At 45.0% G+C, this 22720-nt stretch overlaps 1 protein-coding gene and 1 long non-coding RNA gene across 7 annotated transcripts in view; one reads left to right on the plus strand and one right to left on the minus strand.

Moving 5' to 3' along the window:
• The window catches only part of hivep1 (HIVEP zinc finger 1), a 47607-nt gene extending 27943 nt beyond the window's left edge, over positions 1 to 19664 (minus strand). For 2 of the 6 annotated variants that reach the window (XM_069515979.1, XM_069515985.1), the window contains exons 1-2: positions 18317 to 18625; positions 17227 to 17361 (exon numbers count right to left, since the gene is read on the minus strand). In XM_069515979.1, coding sequence (XP_069372080.1) covers positions 17227 to 17361; positions 18317 to 18374 — 193 coding nt within the window. In that variant the 5' untranslated portion in view covers positions 18375 to 18625. Of the gene's footprint in view, positions 1 to 898; positions 1191 to 17226; positions 17362 to 18316; positions 18646 to 19217; positions 19358 to 19601 lie in introns of those variants that run through there. The other 4 variants (XM_069515981.1, XM_069515982.1, XM_069515980.1 and 1 more) reach the window with 4 other exon arrangements.
• Positions 18665 to 21257, plus strand: LOC138405849 (uncharacterized). Its single transcript, XR_011239522.1, has 3 exons — positions 18665 to 18801; positions 18907 to 20268; positions 20543 to 21257. It is a non-coding gene; the product is annotated as an uncharacterized lncRNA (long non-coding RNA).
• Positions 21258 to 22720: the final 1463 nt, after the last annotated feature.

Here is a 22720-nt window from a genome sequence, read left to right on the forward strand (position 1 = left end):
TTGGACGAGGAGGAAGAGGGAACTCATGCGCTCACGCACGCACACACGCTGTTGATGCGCGTTAACCCCTTGACCAACATTGTTGATACTCAGCCAGAAGTGGAGAAACACCAAGGACAGGCAGAGGGAAATTCATTTTTATGACTCAAAACTCTTTAGCAACGTCATGACATTGACCTCGTTAATTTAAAATGTAAAAAAAAAAAAAAAAAAAAAACAGCTGACCGGTCATTCGTCAGGAAAATCAAACGTGCGGCTACTTTCACGATCGATGAATCGTTAAGGTCACTCTTCTAGAAAAAAATGCCAAACATTTCATGGTTGAGCGCTTCTCAAACAAACAGATCTGCTCTTGTTTGGTAACATTTTTATTTCTGTTTAATATTTTTTGTGTTTCGTCTATATCCTAAAGTTTAGAAAATATACACGAAGACATCAAATGTGAAGATTGTCTGTTTTTGTTTGCTTAAATGATTTGTCTCATGTATCCTAATGCTTTCACGTGTTATTTATATACAGCTTTAAATAAAAAAAAGTGCCAAACAAATAACCACCAACAGCTTAAAAAAGAACACACGAAGACGTCACCTCTTTTGATCGTGATCTGACCGAAACACCAGCCAATCAAGAAATTCATCTTTAGCTGCAACCCAACAATTTTAAAGAATGTCTGTCTTCACAGCTGGATCCATGCAGCAACAATAAAGACAAGAAGGGAGGCGGCCGGGGGAGCGATAACAAACTTCAGCTAAATACAGATTAGTGACATGATGTAATGTAACGTAAGATAAAGAGGAAACGAGGATAAGACAGACAATGAGACACAAAAGCCTGCAGCGAGGAGTCGAACACAAAGTGATCAGCTGAGGGACGAGGTTCTGGCAGCGCTGAACAATACCTGTTAGCAGAGGAGGAGTGAAGCAAACAAAGTCGACACTTGGGCCGAGAGCAGCCGCCTGCTGCTGCTGCTGGTTCTCCCTCCTGGATTCAGACGCGCTTGTGGGGGAACACCTGAGATTCCCGACCCAGACAGACACTTTCCCAACCAATAACTGCTGACATTCCTCCGCCTCTCTGCGTCTCGCTCACACACACACACAAAGAAGGAGGAAAGTGAAATGTCCCTGCAGAGCGGAAAGCCGAGCGTCTGGCCGCCGTCTGTGCTTTCACTTCTCTCTGGTTTCTCTACTGTCAGTGCGGCGACCACGCTTCTTTCTCCACCCTGCCTTCGTGTTCCTTCTTTCCCCTCCTCTCTTCTTTACTCCTCCCTTCTCAATCAGGGAAAACCCTCCCCGCTTCCCTGCCTGAGCTATGACTTCCTCCAGCTGAGTAGCAGTGTTCTCTCGCTCTGTGTAAAAAAAGCAAAACAAAGCAGGATGGAGGCTCAGGCTCCTAATTCCTCAGAACGAATGACTCCCTCGGATACACACTGTCAACACCAGATTAGCCGCTAACCTACTTGTGGCGTACAACCTCCCACGCCCCCGCAGAGGCTATAAATACTCTGTTCTGTGCATTGATCCTATCTGTGCAGGCGACGCACACTGTGAGACTAATGAAGGTGCAAATAGGAGGAGCTACCGAGAGACGAGTAATGTGTGGAGTCAGGCGGAAGAAGAGAGGAATGCGTGACGTACAGAGGGTGAACCTGCACCTGAACGCAGCTCCACCTCCACATTAGCTGCTCAGCGCAAATCAGGGTTTGAAAGATACAGATCTGTACGATGACAAGGATCCACGGAGGATTCGTAAAGTCTGGTTACGAGAAATCGAGCAAGAGCAAGTTGATTCATTTCAAAGTAAATGCCAGAGCAACAGTTTTTAAATACTTTATATTTACATCAGGTCCTGGACAAACTGAACCTTTTGAGTGGTAACTGAAGCTACCACAGGTTCTCTGTCATGTTTGGAAGAGAACCTTACGAATATCATTTTGTTTTTAGATTTTCTTTTCCCAAAAGGTCACAAAAGGTCAGCAGTGCATCATGGTCTGTAAATGTTTGGGAGGAAGCAGGAAAACCCTGAGAACTTGTAAACTCCCCCAGACTCCTCAATATGCCTGATTCTTCTTATCAAGATCCGTGAATTGGATGAAAATGTCCGATCTCACAATGTTGTAAAAAGAAAAAAAAAAGAATAAAGAATCCTGGCTCCGCCCCAAAATGTTTCGCGGAAAACTTTTCAGTAGTTTTAGTGAAATCCTGCTGATTAACACAATAATGACACTTTTACTGAGTTGAATGTAAAATCTACAACACAGTGTGTACAGAGAGTTAAAGGATTTGTTGTTGTCTTTATAATGATCATCATGACACACACAGACACACACAGACAGACACACACACACACACACACACACACACACACACAGACAGACACGCTCGGCTGAGACTCGGTGTTAGTCATGACGTTTACGTGGAAAATTAGATCATGGTTCTACACAACAATGCCTGGATAATCATTCTACAAGACACACACCTGAACCATCGCCTGAGTCACACACACACACCCTGCAGGTTCCCACAAACATCTACCGACTCTCTCTCTCTCTCACACACACAAACACACAAACACACACACACAAACATCACAGCAGCGTCTTTATTTTTTATTTAAAACCATGAAACCCTCCAGAACGCCAGGTTTTAAAATATCTCCCCTTTTACTTATTTTTTTTTACTTCTTCCTCCAGCGAGCGATGATCTGTCAGAGGAAGGAAGTTGGGGATTGTCGCTGCTCAAGAATTCCCAAGAGTCTCTTCTACCATCCTAAGCTCCGAACCCCCCCCCCCACATCCCTCCCCATGGCAACAGCGGTTAAAGGGAGAGATTGCCCGTGTTACACAAGAGGATGAAGCTTTGCCAACAGGCAGGCACCCCCTCCGTCTCCTCCCTCCTCCACATATTTTCACGGCCTCTCCATTCACCCTCTTACGTTTGTCCCTGTCGCTCTCTCAACCTGAAATCATTCCTTCACTCCTTCACACCTTTCTCTCTGGCTCCGTGCCATCCCCCGTCCTCGGCCGTGGCGTTGCCCCCTTTTTATTTTCCGTGCGTGTAGAAACACTGAGCTGCGGCCGCTGCACGGCTGACCAGGTTTCCATTCGGAAACTAAGAAAGAAGAAGAAGCTGTTCCTACTGACCTGATGGTCAGCTTGACGCAATCACTCGATGGAGGCTCAGTGTGACCGCTCGACCCTCTCGAGTCTCCGCAGCGTTCACCGAGCTCCGTTCAAGAGTTTGTTAAAGTATGATGTTGAACCAGCAGGAACAAAAAGGCTTGTTATCATTATCTCTCATTATTTTCAGAAACTAATCAATGAGTTGATTGTTGTTCTTGATGTTGATAAATAGTTAAATCGTTTTTCAAGCAAAACTAATGATATAATAAATGATTGATTGGTTAATTAAAAATTAGATGATTACAGGATGATGAAAAGAATCATTTGATGCAGTTTTGCACAAAATAAACCACAAATTAACAGTAATTATTGATTCATTTTCAACAAATCAGGTTCTACATGACAGAGATTCATCACAATATTCACAAATCAGCGTAAACACTGAGCACAATGGGATGCAGGACGATATTGTACCGAACAAGCAGACAAAAGAGAATATCTTCGAGGTCGACTTTAAGACTTTTGAAATGAATTCGGAGGTTTTTCGAGCGTTTGTTCGTCCTGCGGACGGACTGGCTGACCTCCTCACACCTGACTGCCACCTGTCACTGCCGCCTCCACTCCGGCACCAGTCCTCCACTCCGTCCGTCAACCCCCCTGACCCTGCTCTGAACACGTGTCCGCAACCAGCGTCGTCCATCAGCCCGTGTGTACGTCTCGGAGATATTGACCTGACCTCGCTGACCCTGCTCAACCTTCCTCATGACTCACTCACTGTTTAGGGGCTTTCAATCTTCAACCATCGACCCGCTGGAATCCATCGGGTCCAGGCGGCTGAGGACCGAACCCCCCCGCCACCAGCCGTCTCCCCCACTTCACCCTCACACTCCCCATCCTCTCATAGTGACAGAACACTCTCCTCCTCCTCCTCGCTCAGTCAATACCAAACACAAACCACACAGATGAAACGACATATTTCCTGCTGATGGCAACTGGCCTGCACAAGCAGTAAAGAAATAATCAAAACACAGAGCGGAGTTTATGAATGAACAGGCAGGGCTCCGCAGTATGAGGTGGGGCCCCTGTTTTTTCTGGGTTTTTTTAAGAGGCCCTACAGCAGGAACTTGTTTGCTGACATGCAAAAGTCCAGTGATTCCTGTAAAACACCCACAGTCTGGAGTTATATTGCTCCCAGCTCCATTATTCAGCAGCCTGCTTTCTGCTGACGGAAGCTTGCGTGTTCCCAGACTCTGAGGGAACCTTCACATGAATGTATGTATAAGTCACAGACCAGGAAAATCAAGCAGAGGTCCAGACTCGAGGCCGAGGCTGAGATAGAACAGGCAACAGAACATCTGCTCCGATTCGTTAAAATGTTAAATCTTAATTTTCTATCAGTTTTAACAAAGTGGAAATTGTTTGAAAACCTCTGAGTCTCTTGGTTCTATCCGTGCAAATGATTTCAAGATCCACACATCACTACAACAGCTGCTGACACAAGAATTGGTTTTCCACACCAAGGTTGGGAAAGTACTGAGGGTGTTATATTTCCTTCTTTCTGCCAAAATGAGTCAAAACAAAAGAAAGAAACACAACTGTAGTAACTGAGGTTCAGTATCTTGTAAACTCATTCTCACTTTCTAATGTTAAGGTGTCTGTGATGAGACATCTAAACTTAAACATGTTCACTCTGGAGAAAGATAAACAATTATTGGGTTTTCAGCATCTGGAGACACTTTTCTCGATTGAAGAATCTGAGTAAACACTTGGTCTTTTATCAGCGTCTCTGAAGCAAACACAAACTTATTTAAATCACACATCAAATCAACACGACGAACAAAACCACACAGACCACATGTTAATTCGTTAATTGTCTGTCCATCTAAGCAAAGGTTGTGCCGAAACAAAGGATGCCAGAAAAAGGCAATGACCAAAATTTCCCTGGACTCCTCAGGGTTAAAGACGTAGGTTAAAGGTGTGGTAAACGATTTTCTTTTTTTGGTTCAATACAATTCTACAAAATATCTCCTCACGGTCCATTAGCTGTACGATCGTTTCCAAAATCCAGTGCCGGGTACATACAGCCAGCGGGGCCGCGAGGAGATATGAGCAAAAATATATGAAAAATCAGACGGCCCAGTCATCAGCTACGAGGTTTCTCACTGCAAGATTCTCTAATCATCTCAAATTGCTGTTTTGTGCTGGTAAATGCATGACCTCCTGAACATTCCTCCCCCGAGATTCTTCACTGTGCACAGATCGCTCAGCCTTCAGGGTGGTGCATGAGCTCAGTGAGTCCAGGAGATAAAGTCTAATGTTGCGAGGAGATTTTTAAGAAAAGCAAAGTGTCAGGGTTTCTTTAAAAGTGCAGCAGCTCCTGTTCCCACGAGGCCTGATCGTTAGTCATTCCCCCGCTTGATGCACGTGACTCCACAGCTGCGCTCTCATTGGCCGGTGTGCAGCGGCGATGATGACAGACGTCCCACGCAGCAGAGAAACAGCGAGTGTCAGTGTTGATAAATACAGCCCACAGCCTGACCTTAAGGAACGCACACATCACCCATCTGCCCGCCTCTCCTCCACCTCAACATCTGGTGAGCTCAGCAGCAGACGACCTGTCGACCTGAGTCAAGGACGAGGTTCCTGAAGTCTGATAACTTGTGATCTCAAGTTTTCTTTAAAGGTACAGTGTGTAGATTTAGTGATGTCACATTCAATTTCTGCCAATAGTTCCCTTTCACCTAAATCTTACACACTGGACCTTTCAAGCTTCATTCAGGTTCTCCTGAAGTTGTGAGCGAGTTGAGGTGTTGATGACGTTTCTAGAACACAACGTACACAGAACTGGAAATAACAAAAACAATACAAATATCTCCGATTGAATAAGAGAAGCCATACACATGCATGTCCTGCCTCCTGCTGCTCGGCTCAGACTTCCAGACCCAGTTTTCTGGACATTTTCCCCACGTTCGTGTCTGAAAACTGCTTCGTGAGTCATCGATTACCAAAATCCATTAAAGTTCCAGATGTCGGAGTCCAGAACCAAGATAATGAAGCTTAAGTCATTCGCTGAAATGTTACACCGCTGCGGCAAACTGCTCCCATTAATACTAACAGCCGAGCAAATGAGTTCATAAACATTTTCAGCTGATACGTCGTCAAGATTAGTTTAAAATCAAAGTTTCATTCAACAGAGAAACTCACACACACACACACACACAAACTCACACTGTCGAAGCCTCAGAGATAAACTTTTCTCTCCCATCACTTTACACTGGAATCACATTTAGAGGAAATCATTTCAGGGCCCGTGTGAATCATCGCAGCTGCTCCAGTGTCCCTGTGCAAACCTGACTATTATTCTAAGAGACTTTAAATTGCCATTAGATGAATGTAACAAGGAGAACGTCTGACCTGAGCCACGCTTGACTCCGTCTCACTTTAGTCCGACTCCGCTACAATAACAATCCTCACTTTCCTTCCTCGTTACTCTGTGTTAACCAGCTCATTCTTTTCCCAGAATGCCTCTCTGCCCTCCGTCGTCTTGTTACCCCGCTCTCCACATTCGTAGGAGGTTCCAGCAGTAGGACACAAGGCGCAGCACCTGCAGACCGAGACTCATGCTGCTCTGTTTCCCTGGCAACCTCTACATTGGGCTTTGCTTGTGCAAACCATTAAGCAATGCCAGCTCTGCATAGACGCACACACACGCAGCCGCACACATACTATCACACACACAGAAAAGCGCACACACACACACACACACACACCTTTAAAGTGTTTCCGGCTGCCCGACGTCAGCTTTTTATTTTTTTCTTTAATTTGAGCAGTTTTTCCAAAGCGATTTTATTAATTTCTCTCTTCTTTTTTTTTCTAACCTCCGACGCCTGCAGAACTAACTCGTGTCACATTTTCCCTTCGATCATAAAAAAAAAAAAAAACGACCCCCTGGGAGCGAGCAGCCCTCGTCTGACAGAGGCAGGTTCTGTTGGGGCATTTCTCAGCCGCTGACACTTTACTGTATATACACAGTGTACATAGGCGCTTCTCCGCCCCCTCGATGTGTCACGAGCACATCTCTGAATAATGTGACATCGGCCCCGTTCCTCCACTGCAGGGAGAGTTTCTTCCACTATTCCGGGACCCTGTGCTGACGTTAGCAGAGGCAAATCCTGCCGGCCCCCCCCCCCCCTCCACCCTGTTCTTTCTCCTCCCTCATCATTCCTGCTCCGACGCCAACGCTCACCTTTGCGAGTTGCCAACATCAATGCTTCTCAACAAAGTTTCCAGGAAGTGGCTCCGTAGGCCGCAGGTGGCACCTGTGGGGGGGGAAAGGTGTGTGTGTGTGTGGGTGAAGGTCCACGTTCGTTAGCTCCAATTTAAGTCGGCCTGCCTGAGTCCTTCATTAAAGCTTGAAAAGTTAAAGCCTAATTACTTGACTGATTGGGCAGCAGTGCTTGTTACTGACCCACACACACACACACACACTATGCTGTAACCAGGGGGGTCATGTGTCTCCAGGAGGTTGTGCGTAAATGGCTCTGGGCTGACGGTGACACACATCTGCTTCAGCTGAGCTGTGACAGGCTCCTGATGAACGATTCCTTGATCATTCGCAGAACATTTGGTCATCAATTCCTTCTCAGACGAGTAGGTGCACGACTTAGAAAAACACCAACAGGGATGCACACGCTCGACACACACACAGAGACGCTCGAGACCTTTTCTGCAGAAGCGAGCGGGCGGTGTGAGCCGTGGTATTAGTCACCAACGTCTCATGAACAGACAGGAGCTCGACAGACATTCAAACTGAGAGTCTTCACACTGCAAATGGTTGTGGGTGAGGTGGAAGAAAGAACAGTTAAAGGGCGACTTCAACAAATAACTAAATTAAAGTCAGAGCAGCGAGATCCATCCAGAAAACAACGACCTGACATTAAAACGTTTTGTGGGAAGTTACACAACAAGCTGGGAGGTTTGGTGCCGAGCAGAAATACCAATCTGAAACTATTTTAATAACTTCAGCACAGATGTTACGGTTTGTCCAACCGACTGTGTAGAATTCATTGGCTCCCAAAGGTGAAGCCAAAAGGTCTCGATCGCCCCCCTGGTGGCTGGCTGAGGAATAGGTCATAAACCCGGTCCTCCTCTATGTTAGCGGATGGGACACGGACCAAACTAAAAACGGCTGTATGCATTTCATTCATCTGGGGAGTTTGGTTTTAATCAACAGCCGAGATGACTCGCAATTGGTCGAGTGCACACCGCGGCTGTCTCTGCACAGATGACATCACCAGAGTATCTGGGATATTTTTGAACAGTGGGAGGAAAAGGATTTTTATTTACAGTCTGTGAAAGACATGAAACCATCAAGTATTTGGCTTGAAAATGGCCTAACAATCATTTATGGATTATTAAAATAGCTGCCAATCAATTATCCGTTGATGGACTAAACAGTTTATTAACGATTCATGAATCCGTAAACTAAAAAACAAAATTGGCTATTTGCTCAACATCTTATTCAAATGTTTAGTGTGCAGGAAGTTCACATACGGGAAAAAAAAAAAAAAAGATTTGTACTTGAGTGAACTTACTCCGAGCACATTGTAAATATTTGACTGACATTTAAGTCCAAAACCACCACAACAACTTCCTCACCCTTCAAAATGTCCCCGTCAAATAATAATTAAACAATCACTTCCATCACAAGAAGGTCCAGCTGACAAATAGGTTTCCTCAGAACCAGGTGTTTCCAGGTGTGGCAGAGGTTTCCCTCCGCGCCCGCCCTCGCACTTACTTAACCACCCTAAGAGATTTATAAGACACACCGCACAATCAAGAGTTCACGCAGAATGGAAAGAGCGCTCGAGTTCCTGCGCTCTGATAACCTCATTTTCCATCGTCAGAAATGTGTTTTGCAGCTTCTGAACTATGAGCCGATCCATTAAAACAAGCCCACAGTGAGTGTGTGTGTTTTTATTCCTCCATTTAAAAAATAAGGAATAGACATTAACCCACATTTCAGGATGGCAAAGTGATTCTCACCATATTCAATTTCATTCACACAAAATATGGCCATAAAAATTCCTGGCAGGCGGGTCCCTCCCTGTCCCGGCTCGGCCTGTGTGTCAAAGTGAAAGCTTCTCTGAGGTTAGCACCGAGCTAAACAGACATCCCTCAACCAGTTTCAGCCTGTCTGTTGTAGTTACCGTTGCTAAAACCCCGGTTTATTCCTGCCTCTGGGAGAGAAGTTCCCTTTGTGTGAATCTAGCTGCATTCACACACACTGTAATTTGAAGGGACTGTACGGAAACACTGGTTTGGCTGCCTGAGCATGACACAACATGTAAAAATCCATTCGGCGAGGCCAGGACGTTTAACTCTTTCTCTGCAGCTCCCAGACATTTACATAAGCTAAATGTTTTTTTCTGCTCATCGTCGTACAGAATTAAAATCAAACAACTTTTAATTCTTCTCACTTTATGTTGTTTATTATATATTCCATATTTAAAGGAGGATAAAATGATGAGGGTTTGTTTATATGAGACATTTAACACTCAAAACCTCTCATAGGATTTTTTACTGTTTGTTTATGACGTCCAACATTTAGGAAAAACCTCCTGCGTTGTTAAATTGGCAAAAACAAATGCAAAAACGCAACTTAGAATTGTACTTGAATTCCAGACGACATTTTAAGTGTTGAAACCGAGCAGTTAGTCATGAGGCTCGCTTCATATAAAAGGAGTTGAGAAAGTACAAACTCCTTTTCTCCATTTCCTGAGTCACAAGGTCAAAGTTCAGCTCAAATATGTCAGAAACATTTTTAGACGGAATAAATTACACCCACAGATTTGGAAAATTACTTCACAGGAAATTCTTGGTGAGTTTTCTAGATTTGATTTTCCCACAGATTTTATATCTGCGAGGTTTCACGACACCATTTGATGAATTAAATATTTGTTATCTATAAAAGCAACGATTCTACTCCCCTTTCCTTGTGTATATTTTAATTGTAATTTATTTGTACTTTTACTGAAGTGCAATTTCAAGATCATTACTTCTACCCTGTAATCAAACATTCACTGTCGAGCACCAGTTTCTCCTCATTTTCACATTTTCAGAAGTAGATGGGATAAAAGAATCAACACGAGTGTCTTAGATTTCTTGAATTTTAGTTTCAGTTCGACTTTAGGAAAACAAGTTTTCACAGGCATTATCTTTTATGTAAATCTTCGTACAATGGAAACTGTTGCTGCAGCAGTGGTTTGGTACAGGAGACCCCAGACATGCACGCGATCACATCACAATGTCTGAGAGCAGCGAGGGGGAGGCATCACAAACGTTCTCGAAAGTTGAAATCGAGGCCGTACCAGCCTGACTGCAAACAAACAAACAGCCGTGTGTCCGTTGTGTGGACATTTCTAGGTTAGTGCATATTTAACCCCAGTCAGCCCTGTGGTCATATGCATGGTTGATCATTAACAGGAAACTGCCGGCAGTGTGGTTGTTGCAAATAACTGAGGCAAAGAAAAAGCACAACATGACATCCGAATCCTTTTCACAGTTTTCACCCGTTTAAATCATAATAAATGAAACGTCCAAATTAAACTCCTGAACGTTGATCAGCCGCCAGGTTGAATTAATAATATCCACAAATGTATTAAATATCAGCGTCAGCACAGCGAGGGATGTTGGCGGGACGGGAAACTCCGACTCCCTGCATCGTCTTTATGGGGTAAACATTTTCCACCTTGTTAAACCGAACCCCCCTCTTACTGCAGTTGTTCGCCATTTATCACGCAGCGTGTTCTCTGCTGCAGCAGGGGGACCAGACCTGTTGTGCTTCGGTGCACGGAGCCTTTTATAAGACAAGAGGAATGCAGAGTCAGTTCTATAAACACTGGTGTAGCTAACAAGTCTGGGCATTTTCAGGGGCACTCTGAGGAGCGAGCAGGACAGGGACAAACACCACGCAGCCAGCGAAGGTATCGACTGCATGACGCCGAGGAGAAAGAAAAACTGACGACAGACACTGATGCATGAAGAGAGGGAGTGGAAGCAGCTGAGTGCAATTTGTCAGAAAGTTTAATAAACTGCACTTGTTTCTAAATCAGCGGGATTTAACTCCGGGGTCACATTTTTCCATTGTGACTAACTGGGCCACCCGTCCTACAACAGACAAAACTGCACAGCTATCACTCTTATATAATCAAACACAGGCCTGTGATATGTTCTAACTTCGGCCACTAGGGGTGTTTTAATCAAAACACTGATGAAAGACCTTGTTTGATGATGTCATGAAGCAGCACGGAATCATGGGAGTTGTTGTCCTCACCACCTTTGCCAGTGAAAAGCTGCCTGACCAAATTTATATTCACGGGTGAGGTCATGTGTTGAAGTTTCATCTTTAACAGCAAACGGCAATGAATAACCACGATCTGCGGATCGGCAAACTGGCGAGCAGTGTGTTTTTCAGTCGTCATAAATCGGAGACGGGTAAAGCAGATACGAAACAATCGAAATGAAAATCAAACAAAACATATAACATCCACGTTGATGTTTTTAATAAAGAATTGTTCTGCATTATACATTTACAGCAGAGACGGAGACAATCATTTAAACCTGCGACAAAACGTACGACTCCTCAGTCATCACTTCCTGGTCTTTGTGGACTGACACCTGTCTTTACCTGCGTCTGTGTGAGGGCAAGAGACAGACCGCGGTGGTGAACCTCGTCCAACGCACATGGCGACGGATGAAAAAGGACGTTTGTGGCTGCTCTTCTTCAGACAGACAGACAGACCACCCAGGACAAACCACATAATGTCAGCGTCCACACCGAGGTCAGTCCTCATGGTCTCTGAATCACCTGTTGTTCAGAAATATGACTAACGTAAACTGAAGTGAATCAACTCTTCATGCCACGCACAAGCAGGGACTCTATTCCAACTATTTAAATATACAAACAAATCGCGTAATGCACAGTTTATCGGATTTGTAGATTTACACAAAAATAACTACTGCTAAGGACAGAAGCCATTCTATGTGTTGTCATCCTCTATTTCGATCGTCCAGCTGAAGACGTCTGAAGCCAAGATAAAATAAAACAAATACCTCTTACCTTTGTGGACCTCAGGGTGGTAGAAACAGATCCACGTTGGTGGAAGAGTCAGGAGGTCTTTTTTTTCCCCTCGACTTTCACAGCTTTTTAAAAAATACATTTCCTTCAATTCTGAGGGAACCTGGTTGCCAGGTATGATATTGTTTTACAATTTACTTTCAGCATTTTAACCACGTTCTGTTAAACGAGTTTGAAAACTGACAGCTGATAAATTAGCAGGTGTTATGGGGCAAGATGTGAAACCATTTTAGGCTAAATAAACCACAGACCTTGTTTCTGCTTCAATGGAAACTCCCCTGGTACAAGGATGAGTCAGAGAAATGCTCTGTGGGTTTGTGGCTGTCATATAAACCTAGTAAGTTTAATGAAACCCATTTCATCTGCAACCCATTTAATTTGTGAGAGGCTGTTGCACCTGTTGCATTGTGATCCTTATGTTTTACAAAATGTATTATATATTTTATACAGCCAATAAAACCCTTTATAATCAGATCTCTGCAGCATCAGGGCGTTAGATCCCATATGACGGAAAATTAAACAGCCCAGTTAAGATGAAGATGAGACGACCACGCTCAGTCATCGCTCAAACATTTTTAAAAGCTGCTGTTGGTTGAAAGAGGAAGTTTGGATCTGATCCAGCAGATCGTTGGCGTTCAGACGGTTTACTGCAGGAAACCACCAGGAAAACTCACTGCTCGTGACGACAATATGAAAAGAAGGACCGGCGACGGGGAGGGGGAGGATCCCGTTTAACAGATAAACAAACACACCTCAGCCACCTGGAGGTGAGGAGGCTGCAGCAGCACCACTGTACCCGGACTGTGGCCACCGCTCCGGGGGAGTGACGTCCGCGTGACCAGCTGAGTCTGACGCGCATCAACAAGCAGCCGGAAACTTTCCCCATCAAGACTTTTCATTTACTGACAATCGCGTTTCTGTGACTTGAAAATTCATCAATTGGGAGGTGGCGACATGATGAGGTGCACGCGTAGTGTAATGCAGTGCAGTGCAGTGTGTGTGTGTGTGTGTGTGTGTGTGTGTGTGTGTGTGTGTGTGTGTGTGTGTGTGTGAAGGAAACCTCTGTGTATCCCTGCAGAGCTGCTTAGAGACCAGCTGTTTGAGAAAAGTAAACAACGTCTCAGAGGAGGGACCAGGAGTTCCTAACTTCCTGCATTGTTGCCCACAAACTGCGTCATAGGATCAACATACACACACACACACGCCTGCACGCACACACACACACACACGACTGCACGCACACACACACACACACAGCTCTATAAACTGACGAAGCCAGGTTAGAAAGTTTAATTAAAAATTCATAAATGTTTGTGGAGCTAAAACTTGAGTTAAAATGTTTCACTCGAGGGCAGATGATGATTCAGAGAGCAGAGTTTTTTTACGTCTCAGGAGAGAACAAAGAAAAGGAACCGAGAATTAAAGGTTTTCAGGGAACGATTCCTCTGTTGTTGTGTTTACTGTGGGAGAAAAAACAGGAACAGTCTCACAAACTCACACTTCCTTCCACTCTGCTGCTTGTTTTGATTTGCTCGCTTTCCATTCATTTCTATGGTTACGCATGGAGTGACCAGTTTATTAGGTACACTTGTATAATCTAAAGATCACGGCACAACAACCATAAGAAGAATATTCATGTTCATGATGGATCTAAACCTGCAGAGATACCAGGAACTGAACTCAACAGACTTTAGAGGAATCGTTCTGCAAACCTTAAGAAAAGCTGAAAACAATCAAACTGCAAAGATTCACAAAGAAGATACACAAAGGTCTGACAATATTATATGATTCACGTCGCACAACAAGCAACAATAAATACAAGATAACAGCAAGCTAGTTCAGAATATAAAAGATATCATCTACTTATAGCGGCCATCAAAATCCCAGGATGTGAGACGTCACCACCACTGAAATGAGAAATTTAGAGCTGAAACAATCCTTCGACTAGTTTATCAACAGAAAACACGACTGATTCATCATTTCAGGCATTTTTCAAGCCGACATTTAGAAAACAAAACCGGATATTGTCTAATTCCAGCTTCTCATATGAGTCAAACCAACGTGTTTGATATCACGGTTGTTTGACACGTTAAATCTTTCTTAGACAAAAGTCATAATCGGCGGATAATCATAAAAACGAAGAATGGCACAGGTAGCGTGAATAACTCCGCCAAGACCGAACTAATGTTACACGTGATTGAAAGAAAAGTAAGTGGTCTGATGACCTTGATGATTTATTTGTCATGAAACTACATCTGCACCCACATTTCCGACGATGAGATCCAAGCTCTTCACCAAGTTTGGAGAAAATTGGTTTAGCGGTGTTTGTGTAATCCTGAGTGAAACGTCTCTGGCAGAGGAAATAACCAATTGTTTCTGTAATTATGTGAATGCTGAGAAACCCCTAATAAGAACTGATGATATCTTATCGTATTAATATATTATATTTAGTTTAGTCTGGAGCTTCGGCTGCAGTTTCACCAACTGTACGTTTGTACTCGTTTCCTCCTACACGCTCAATTTCCCCTCTAACAAAGTGACCAGCAGCAACAGCCTTAAATTCACCTGATAGATGTCAGCAGTGCGGCCAAGTCGTGCTGGTCTCTGTGAAACAAGTGGTTCTTTGTGTCCCCGGACAGGACAAAGTGTGTCAAGTCACATTTCAGACGACCGCAGGGAAAATATCAGTGCGGTGACGATTTCTTTTGTAACAGAGTCAAACTGCTGCCAAACCTCCGAGGCAGGAAAGAGGAGCAACTTCCCAAAACTCTGTAAAGTAAAACAGCACCTTGAAATCTGAGCTGAGATTAATTACTGCTCCGTTATTAAGTGAAGAAAAAAACCCTGCGAGTCATTTAGCCCCAAGCCGAGTGTTATTAGCCCGTCACCACCATGTGACGGCCGTATGGCAGCGTGAGGCGTGTTCTCCAAGTTCCCTAGTAAACGGCGTTCTCCACAGCCGAGTGTGTGCATGTGATATCTTGCCGTTCAATTAGCATTTACTGTCTGCTTACAGAAACGCCTTGAGTGCAGACCCGGGAGGAGGAGGAGGTGATGAACTGGGTCAAAAGGCACAACAAGTCATTAAACTAACGTCACAGCGAGTTATCAGGAGATGAGGAAGTGAGCTGGGTTCTCCCCACAACACGCTGACAAACATCGAGTTCAAGTCAGCACACGGACAGAAAGAGGCCTCTGTGTGAGACGACCGCAAAGCAGAGCCCGTCCAATTCATCTGCCGCTCGATGGAACGGCCTTTCACAGAAATATCAGCACTGATGTTGACATTTGCTGATTTGAAAACATATGTTACAGAGTAAACGATGCAGAGACGCACACGTTTCAACACCTCACCTCTGAATTCAGGATCGTTCCGGTCAGATTATTCTCAATCAGGCTCTTTTCAAATCTGCATCTTTTACTCTCAAATTAAAAAAAAAAAAAATCCCCCAAACGCTGCAGCAGCAGCTGCAGCTCTGTTGTCTGCTCGGCAAGAAACAAGGGAACAGTCACCATTAAAAATAGAATCAAGTCTCATTTGGCAGCCGCTTCTCTGCTGGGGGATGTAATGTACTGTTCTGAAACTTAATTATTTATGTTGTTTGGCCAAGTAAGCTCGATAAAAAGAAAAGACGCGCACAGGAAGTGTTGATAAGATAAATAAACAGGCCGCTCGCACACATGAGGAAATCTGCTCGGGCCGATCGACTGCTGGGGGAATGGCAGCGATGCACATTTTCACACCCAGCATGCAACGCTGCATATTCAAAGATCTGTGAACCGCAAACGTCTGTTGACACGCAAGTCTGTCGCTTCTCAACATAACACGAGGTCTTTCTCGAGCCAATTGGTGCGTTTTTGTTTTCGAGATGTTGCAGCGTCAATATGCTGCGAGTGCTGCCGTGTTGAACGTGTGTGAGCGATGCTGTCGTATCGGCTGCAGCAGGAAGATCAAGTCAGATTCAGCTCGGTTCATCTCACATTTTTAAACCAAATCCACGTATTTGACACCTCAGCTTCATCAGATATGAGACGACAGCCGCGGTATGAAAACACAACTGAGGAAGATCGGTGGCTAACCAGGCGGCCACAGCCTCTGCTGTGTGTTAATGTCTTTACACAGAAAATGTTTTAAAAAACTCACACATCTTTAGAAAGATGCAGAGATAGTCAAAACACGTAGTTCATGATAAAAGCAGCTCGAGTTTTAAAGTGGATAAAGTTTTTTTGGTGTATTTACATCATTAATACAAACATTAGTACGAAAGTCTGTTGCATCAGCTGAACGCAACTTTAAACCAGAAGTTTGAGCAGAAAATCTACTAAACGGCTTCGTCGTGTCACAACAAACTTGACACACAACTTATGATTTAACTTAAAAACATCGACAGCGCAGAGTCACGTTTCACCAGTTCCTGAATCTTCCAGACTTCTAACTACCGTGTCCCAGAGAGCTCAGATTTAAAAAAAAAAAACACACTGCAAATACACACAGCACACAAACAATCGACAAACTCACAGCTACACAACCAGACAGATAAAGGTCATCGTTTGAAGAAGCTGTAATTAGAGACTAACGTCAGCAGATGCTGTGACGTCGTGTTCAGTTGTGGTGAATTTATTTCCTGTTGGCAAAACACAATCTATCAGACACTTCTGTATAAATCATGTTGACCTTTAAATTTGGGCCAATATGTCAACCACCTAAAATATAATACTGTTGTTACATCACTCCTCTTGAGCTCTAGAGACAACGAGGAGTTGTGAGAGACAGACGTCCATCCACGCTCACAAATTAGCCTCCAATTCCCTCAGCTCTGGGAAGAAGCCAGAGGAAACCCCAGGCAGAAACAAGAGACAATGCAAACGCCACACAAAGTTCAAACCAAAGCTACGCTCATCTCACAAATGCAACTCGCCAAGCGACGATCGACCAGCTGACAGGAAGCGCACTTTCAAAACTCACCTTTTAAATTCTTCGGGTTGTTCTGCTTGGTGCGTGGCATCTTTCCGCCTCGGTTCACAGGTGCATCTTGGAGAAAGTGGCGTCGAACGCTGGACCTCGAGATGAGCCGACTCCTGAGCCACAGTCTTGGTACATCTACAGGAAAAACACAAACACGTATATATGTGGTGAGAAGCAGCTGAGCATGAACTCTCCACAGATCAATAAGCCACTATATGCCGGCCCTGCGGTGCGCTTGGTCTCCCTCCGCTCTCGCTCGGCAGCTGTCTGGGAGTCCAGGACAGAGCCGCTGATTGAGTTTACTCCTCAAACAGGTGCCTCGGCCAGACTTTTCATTTCAGGCCCGCTGCTCTCCGAGCTGCTGTGGAATAATGTGCAGTGCGGACTGGGGCTCGTGTCTGCCATCTGCGAGAGGAGGTGAAAAACATGTTCTCCCCATTCTTTCCATGTAACCTCTGCTGATATCTGCCACTCTGATGTCAAACGCACAGGGAGAGGATCCTCTGGTGTTTACGGGGAAACGTCTGATTGACATGTCTGATACAGAGAGCCCCGCTCTCTCTCTGTGACGAATGTCAGCGGCGATGACGAACGATGCAAACAATAAGGTCCTGTGATGAACGTTGGGGTGGGGGGGTTGCTGGGCGACCACGCAGAGGTTACATTCAGAGAAATCTCCCTGATGAAGTTTGATCACTGCATAAAGTCCAGACATCACAAACGGCAGCCATGTCTGAACACACCTCTACATGGGGATTGTCCTGCAGTTTGGTGGTTTGGTGGTTTGGTGGGAGCAACATGAGGCTGAAACGTGGGCGTTGATGTCAAACACCACCGAGATGTCAAGCCCACAGAGCTGCAGCAGCCTCAGAGAGCAAACCACAGGGGGACGGCTCACCTCTGCACTGCCATCTGGAAGAAATATCTCATTTGATCATATTCTTGAAGCTGGTTTTTTTGGCATCATCTCCACCATCTTCCCCACAAACACTCCTGACCCTGCACTGGAGCGTGTGCACGTTGCAGCGAGCAGCAGATCCTCAGGAAGCAGCCTTTGTTTCCCCCTCCACCGATATTACATAACACTTACTACAAGTGGATGACGGTTTTTCTCCATATACAGTTGGTGCATGTGGCGCCGGAGCCATGACATCATCTCACGGTGGATTTTCTGCACAGGGGCGCTGCTGTGCACGGTCGCATGAGGAAAAAAAAAAACAAAAACACACACACACACACGCACATGCACGTCGACAGAAACATGCAGAGATGGTGCTCACCTGGCTGCTCCTGTGAGAGGTGCACAGGTTTTTTTTTTTTGGTTTTTTCTATGTCAGTGCAGGTTGGATTGGCGCGGAGGAGGCGCACATCAGGCTGCTCAGTCAGTCAGTGCGTCTCCCAGCCTGTCTGTGCATGTGCATGTGTGTGTGCATGTGTTTGCAGAGCTACTTGAGGGAACACCCCGATACTGCCAGGGGGGAGCGGCGAGTCTGCGCCGTAATATGCGCCGTAATATGCACATGGCAGGTGACCAGTGATATCCGTTCACACCTGAGGACCAGCCACAGGCGTTACGTAAGAAAAACGCTCCACACTGAATAAATATCACAGCACATGCACCACGCAGCTTCTTTTTTTTTTAATGTTGCATGAGATTAACACTTATTTCCCTTCGTGCAGCTGAGATCAAATCGGATCGTATGGATTCGAGTGCATGCAGTGAAGTCAGCAAAAACAATGCATGGGGAAGATCGTTTTTTTTTTTTTTTTTATGGCTGTTGCAACACGTGAACGCCCTGCAAGTGAGGGAGGGGCCAGGGAAAACCCCTCACCGTCTCTGCAACCGGGATTCTGCTGCCTCCCCCCCCTCCTCCTCCACCACCACCACCAAACGACTCGTCCGACAAATCCCCGCCGCGGCCGGAGCTCCAGGCGGCCGCAGCACTCACACACATGTCACATCCATGAAGCACACATGAAAACAGACTCACCCACAGAGAGAGAGAGAGAAGGAGCTGGGAGAGGAAGGAGGGGGAGCTCGGATAGAGACGCTGCAGCTCCAAGTTCGCTGCTCGGCTCCTCCGCGTAAAAACAACAACACTGCGCCAAACTCCGCGCGCCTCACCTGCGCCGACGCAACCGCAGAACCGACCCGCAAAGTTCACCGACCACCCCCCCCCCCCCCCCCCCCTGGAGGAGCCTCACGCCCGCATGTCCGACTCACGGGGAGGGCTGCAGCCACCGCGACCCCCGTACCGCCACACTGACACCGACCCGCCCGGCTCCACCACAAACACACACACACACACACACACGCACAAACCGCGGGGGGAGGACGAAACGCACGCACACAAAGTGGATGTTCGGATACTCACAGGTGCAGCTTTAGTGTCGGTGAACGTAACGCACCTTTTACTGGAGGGGGTGGGAAGTGGGGGGGGGGGGGGTGCTGCGTTATTTCCTCCCTTCACCTTGTCGCTCACTTTCTATTGCAGGAAATAGACAGGCCCACTGACGTCAGCGGGGGTCCCGTCTCCGCCTCCCTGCCACGGGGGTTCCTCTCCCGGCTGCAGGGGGCTCCCGACGGACGACACCGCGAGGCTGCAGTCCCCGCCCCTCGCACCGCGAGCCAATCGTTACCCTTCCTCTCCATCGGGCCACGCCTCCTCCTCTTCCTCCATTGCAACACACACATGTTCCGGGAGCTGCTGTCACTCACGCACTGAACTCCGCACAGTCTCCTGACGTTTTCCTACGAGTTTCCACGAACTTTAAGTTTGTAGAAATCCATTCGTTGTTCAGCATCGCAGACTTTGCACCATTTAATAACTTGAGTTGAAGGAATGAACAGGGACGACATCTTTCTTTTCTTCGTAACAGTTGTTTAAGACAAAAAAAATATCGTCTTTCAGCTCCAGGTCCAACACGAGGAGGTCGCAAGTGTCCGAAGCCGTTGTCAGACCCCACGGAGAGTGTGCGGACAACGGGGTCAAGACTTCCTCTGGAGATTCACGCATGAACATCGCAGCAGGACGTTCTCCGGTTAGTCGCGTTCACAACACGACAAAGATCTCCTGAGCATTTGCGTTCACACATAATGCAGGAGGAAAATTGTGATCGGCTGTTGGACACTTTACTTATTTTGGGTTTTTTTTAAATCGTAAACACTGTTTTGTCTTTAATTATTATAATTAACTATTTGGTTATTTTATTTCCGGCCTCCTGTATCTTCTTGTCTCTGTGTGTACATGCAGAGTCTGTATATTTCTCTATCTCTCTGCATGTTACTTTACAATGAATCTCCGTCCTCTTGCAGCCCGAGTCGTTGCTGGAGCCTCACATGTTGTCATGTAGTCGTGAGCCTCCCTCCCCAGCCGGGCCCCACCTACCCTCTCCTCTGCACATAGTTCAGCACTGACGGTTTTCCCGGAGGTTCCTTGTTGTCAGGTCACGTTGTGCCCCTCCGCCACTTACGACCGGGCTTTCCCATGTTCAGACCCGCAGCAGGGACCCGGCAGCGGGGCCCTGAGCACCAGGACCGCAGCCTGTGGATGTAAATAATACATATTCAGTGGTTCTTCCACAGCAGGATTATTTTATGTCGTCTCAAATAACATGGAAACATCACCAAGTTACATTTAAGGCATTTTAACAACACAAATAATGCAATTTAATTTATGTTTCCCACAAATAAAACAAGCTAGAATTATTTAGCGAATGTATGTTGACATTTGAGTCTGTATTTTATATTAATTATTACTAATAACTTAGTCTGTCGACAGCTAAACACATAAGCAGCAGATAATTGATGAATGGGTGGAAGCATTAATCAATTAAAATTAATGTCTTAATTATAATTCACATGGAACTCCTGAGCTGGGAGTTACAACACATCTTTACCTTCAAGTTCTGAGAACTCGGCCGCTAGGCAACGGCAACACAGCAGAGCAGACAATTTAGCAAGCTAGCAAGCGAGTAACGTAGTATATACAGCATCGGACGTTTTAATAAAATTACAAAGACAAACACCATGCGACTTAAATAATCGTGTTCACCTTCTTTCCATCCAAAAGTGGTTCCACGGTATCCGCCACTTCTGAAAACGCCAGCAAACACGTCACCACCAGAGGGCGGGGTTAGCAAACATGGCGGCTCGGCAGCAAAAGTACTTTTTTAAGTCTCACAGAAAAACATTTCAGTTTATCAATAAGAAAACTGCTCACTAAAGATCAGAACATGTATTAAAATCATCTGTATTTAAAATTCAAGATTTTTTTACCCTGTTACAATACGGTTTAGTCATTTTTAATATGCTAACTCGCAGGACCCCAAACGATACTTTTTAATAGTGACTTATTAATAATAATTAATAGTTGTTGTCTTTTTCATACTTGTTGCACTGGTTATATATATTTAAATAAAATCATTATAAATGCTTAAATTCATTCTATAATAGCCCAACATTAGTAGTGCTAACACCACAACAATGTTTATCTATACAAACCGTTTGCATACAACCAATCAAATATTTGACTATCTCCCTTTTTTTGTTTATTTATTGTTCAACGGACGAGATAAGATTATTTTTAGCTTACTATAATAAAGTTAAGCTAAGTAGCTATGAGCACAGTGTGTAGTGTAACTAATATTATTTATCTAAGAAAAACTATTTAAAAATTGAAGATGAAAATAAACTTTTAATTCAAGGCTGTGGACATTGGGTCTGTACAGTTTCCTCAGTCATACAGTTGTTTACTCATAAATCATATTTATGTAATTGATCCATACAAGTTTTTGACCTTTTATCAGTTGAGAAACACACAAACAATAATTACAACAGCTATTCCTGTTTGAAAACACTTTACAGTCGAGTGGGTTTGGTTACATTTGAAAACGACCTTTCTGAATTCACACCCAGTGTTTCACTTGTGTTTCCATTGCTGGGATTCATATTTTCCGCCATTTAGCCTTAAAGCTAATGTCAAGAACCCCGTGAGCGCCGAGGGAAAGTTCACTCGTTGCTCAGTGTCTCATTTCTCTCAGCAAACGTGTGACAGTGTGAAACAAGGTCACCCCACAGTGAAGCGAGTTCCACAGCCCACTCAGTCAAAAAAACAGGTCTGCAGAACGAGACCACTGGGTTTGATTATCATTTATTTCATCCTGATTAAAATCTGTATTTATTTTTGTGGCTGTGGTCGCGTCATTAGCAGCAGAAGAACCTGCGGTGGGTGACTGGGGGCACAGGTGTGTCTGCTGCTGTTATTTTTATCCTCTAATGCTCAAACCGTGGCCACTGCGAGCAGCTATATGACACGTCACCCAACCAAAAAGGTCGTGCTATTTTTTCTTCCTATGAGTAAATAAATAAAAAGTTTCCACCCGGTAGACAAAGCAACATATCAGCGGAGCAACAACAACATGCGGTGCAGACCATCGACAGGTTTTTCCTCATATTTATTGGATTTAGTCTTAAGAGCGGTTGACCCAGATT

Source organism: Paralichthys olivaceus, chromosome 20 (genome assembly GCF_024713975.1).
Source record: "Paralichthys olivaceus isolate ysfri-2021 chromosome 20, ASM2471397v2, whole genome shotgun sequence".
Lineage (NCBI taxonomy): Eukaryota > Metazoa > Chordata > Actinopteri > Pleuronectiformes > Paralichthyidae > Paralichthys > Paralichthys olivaceus.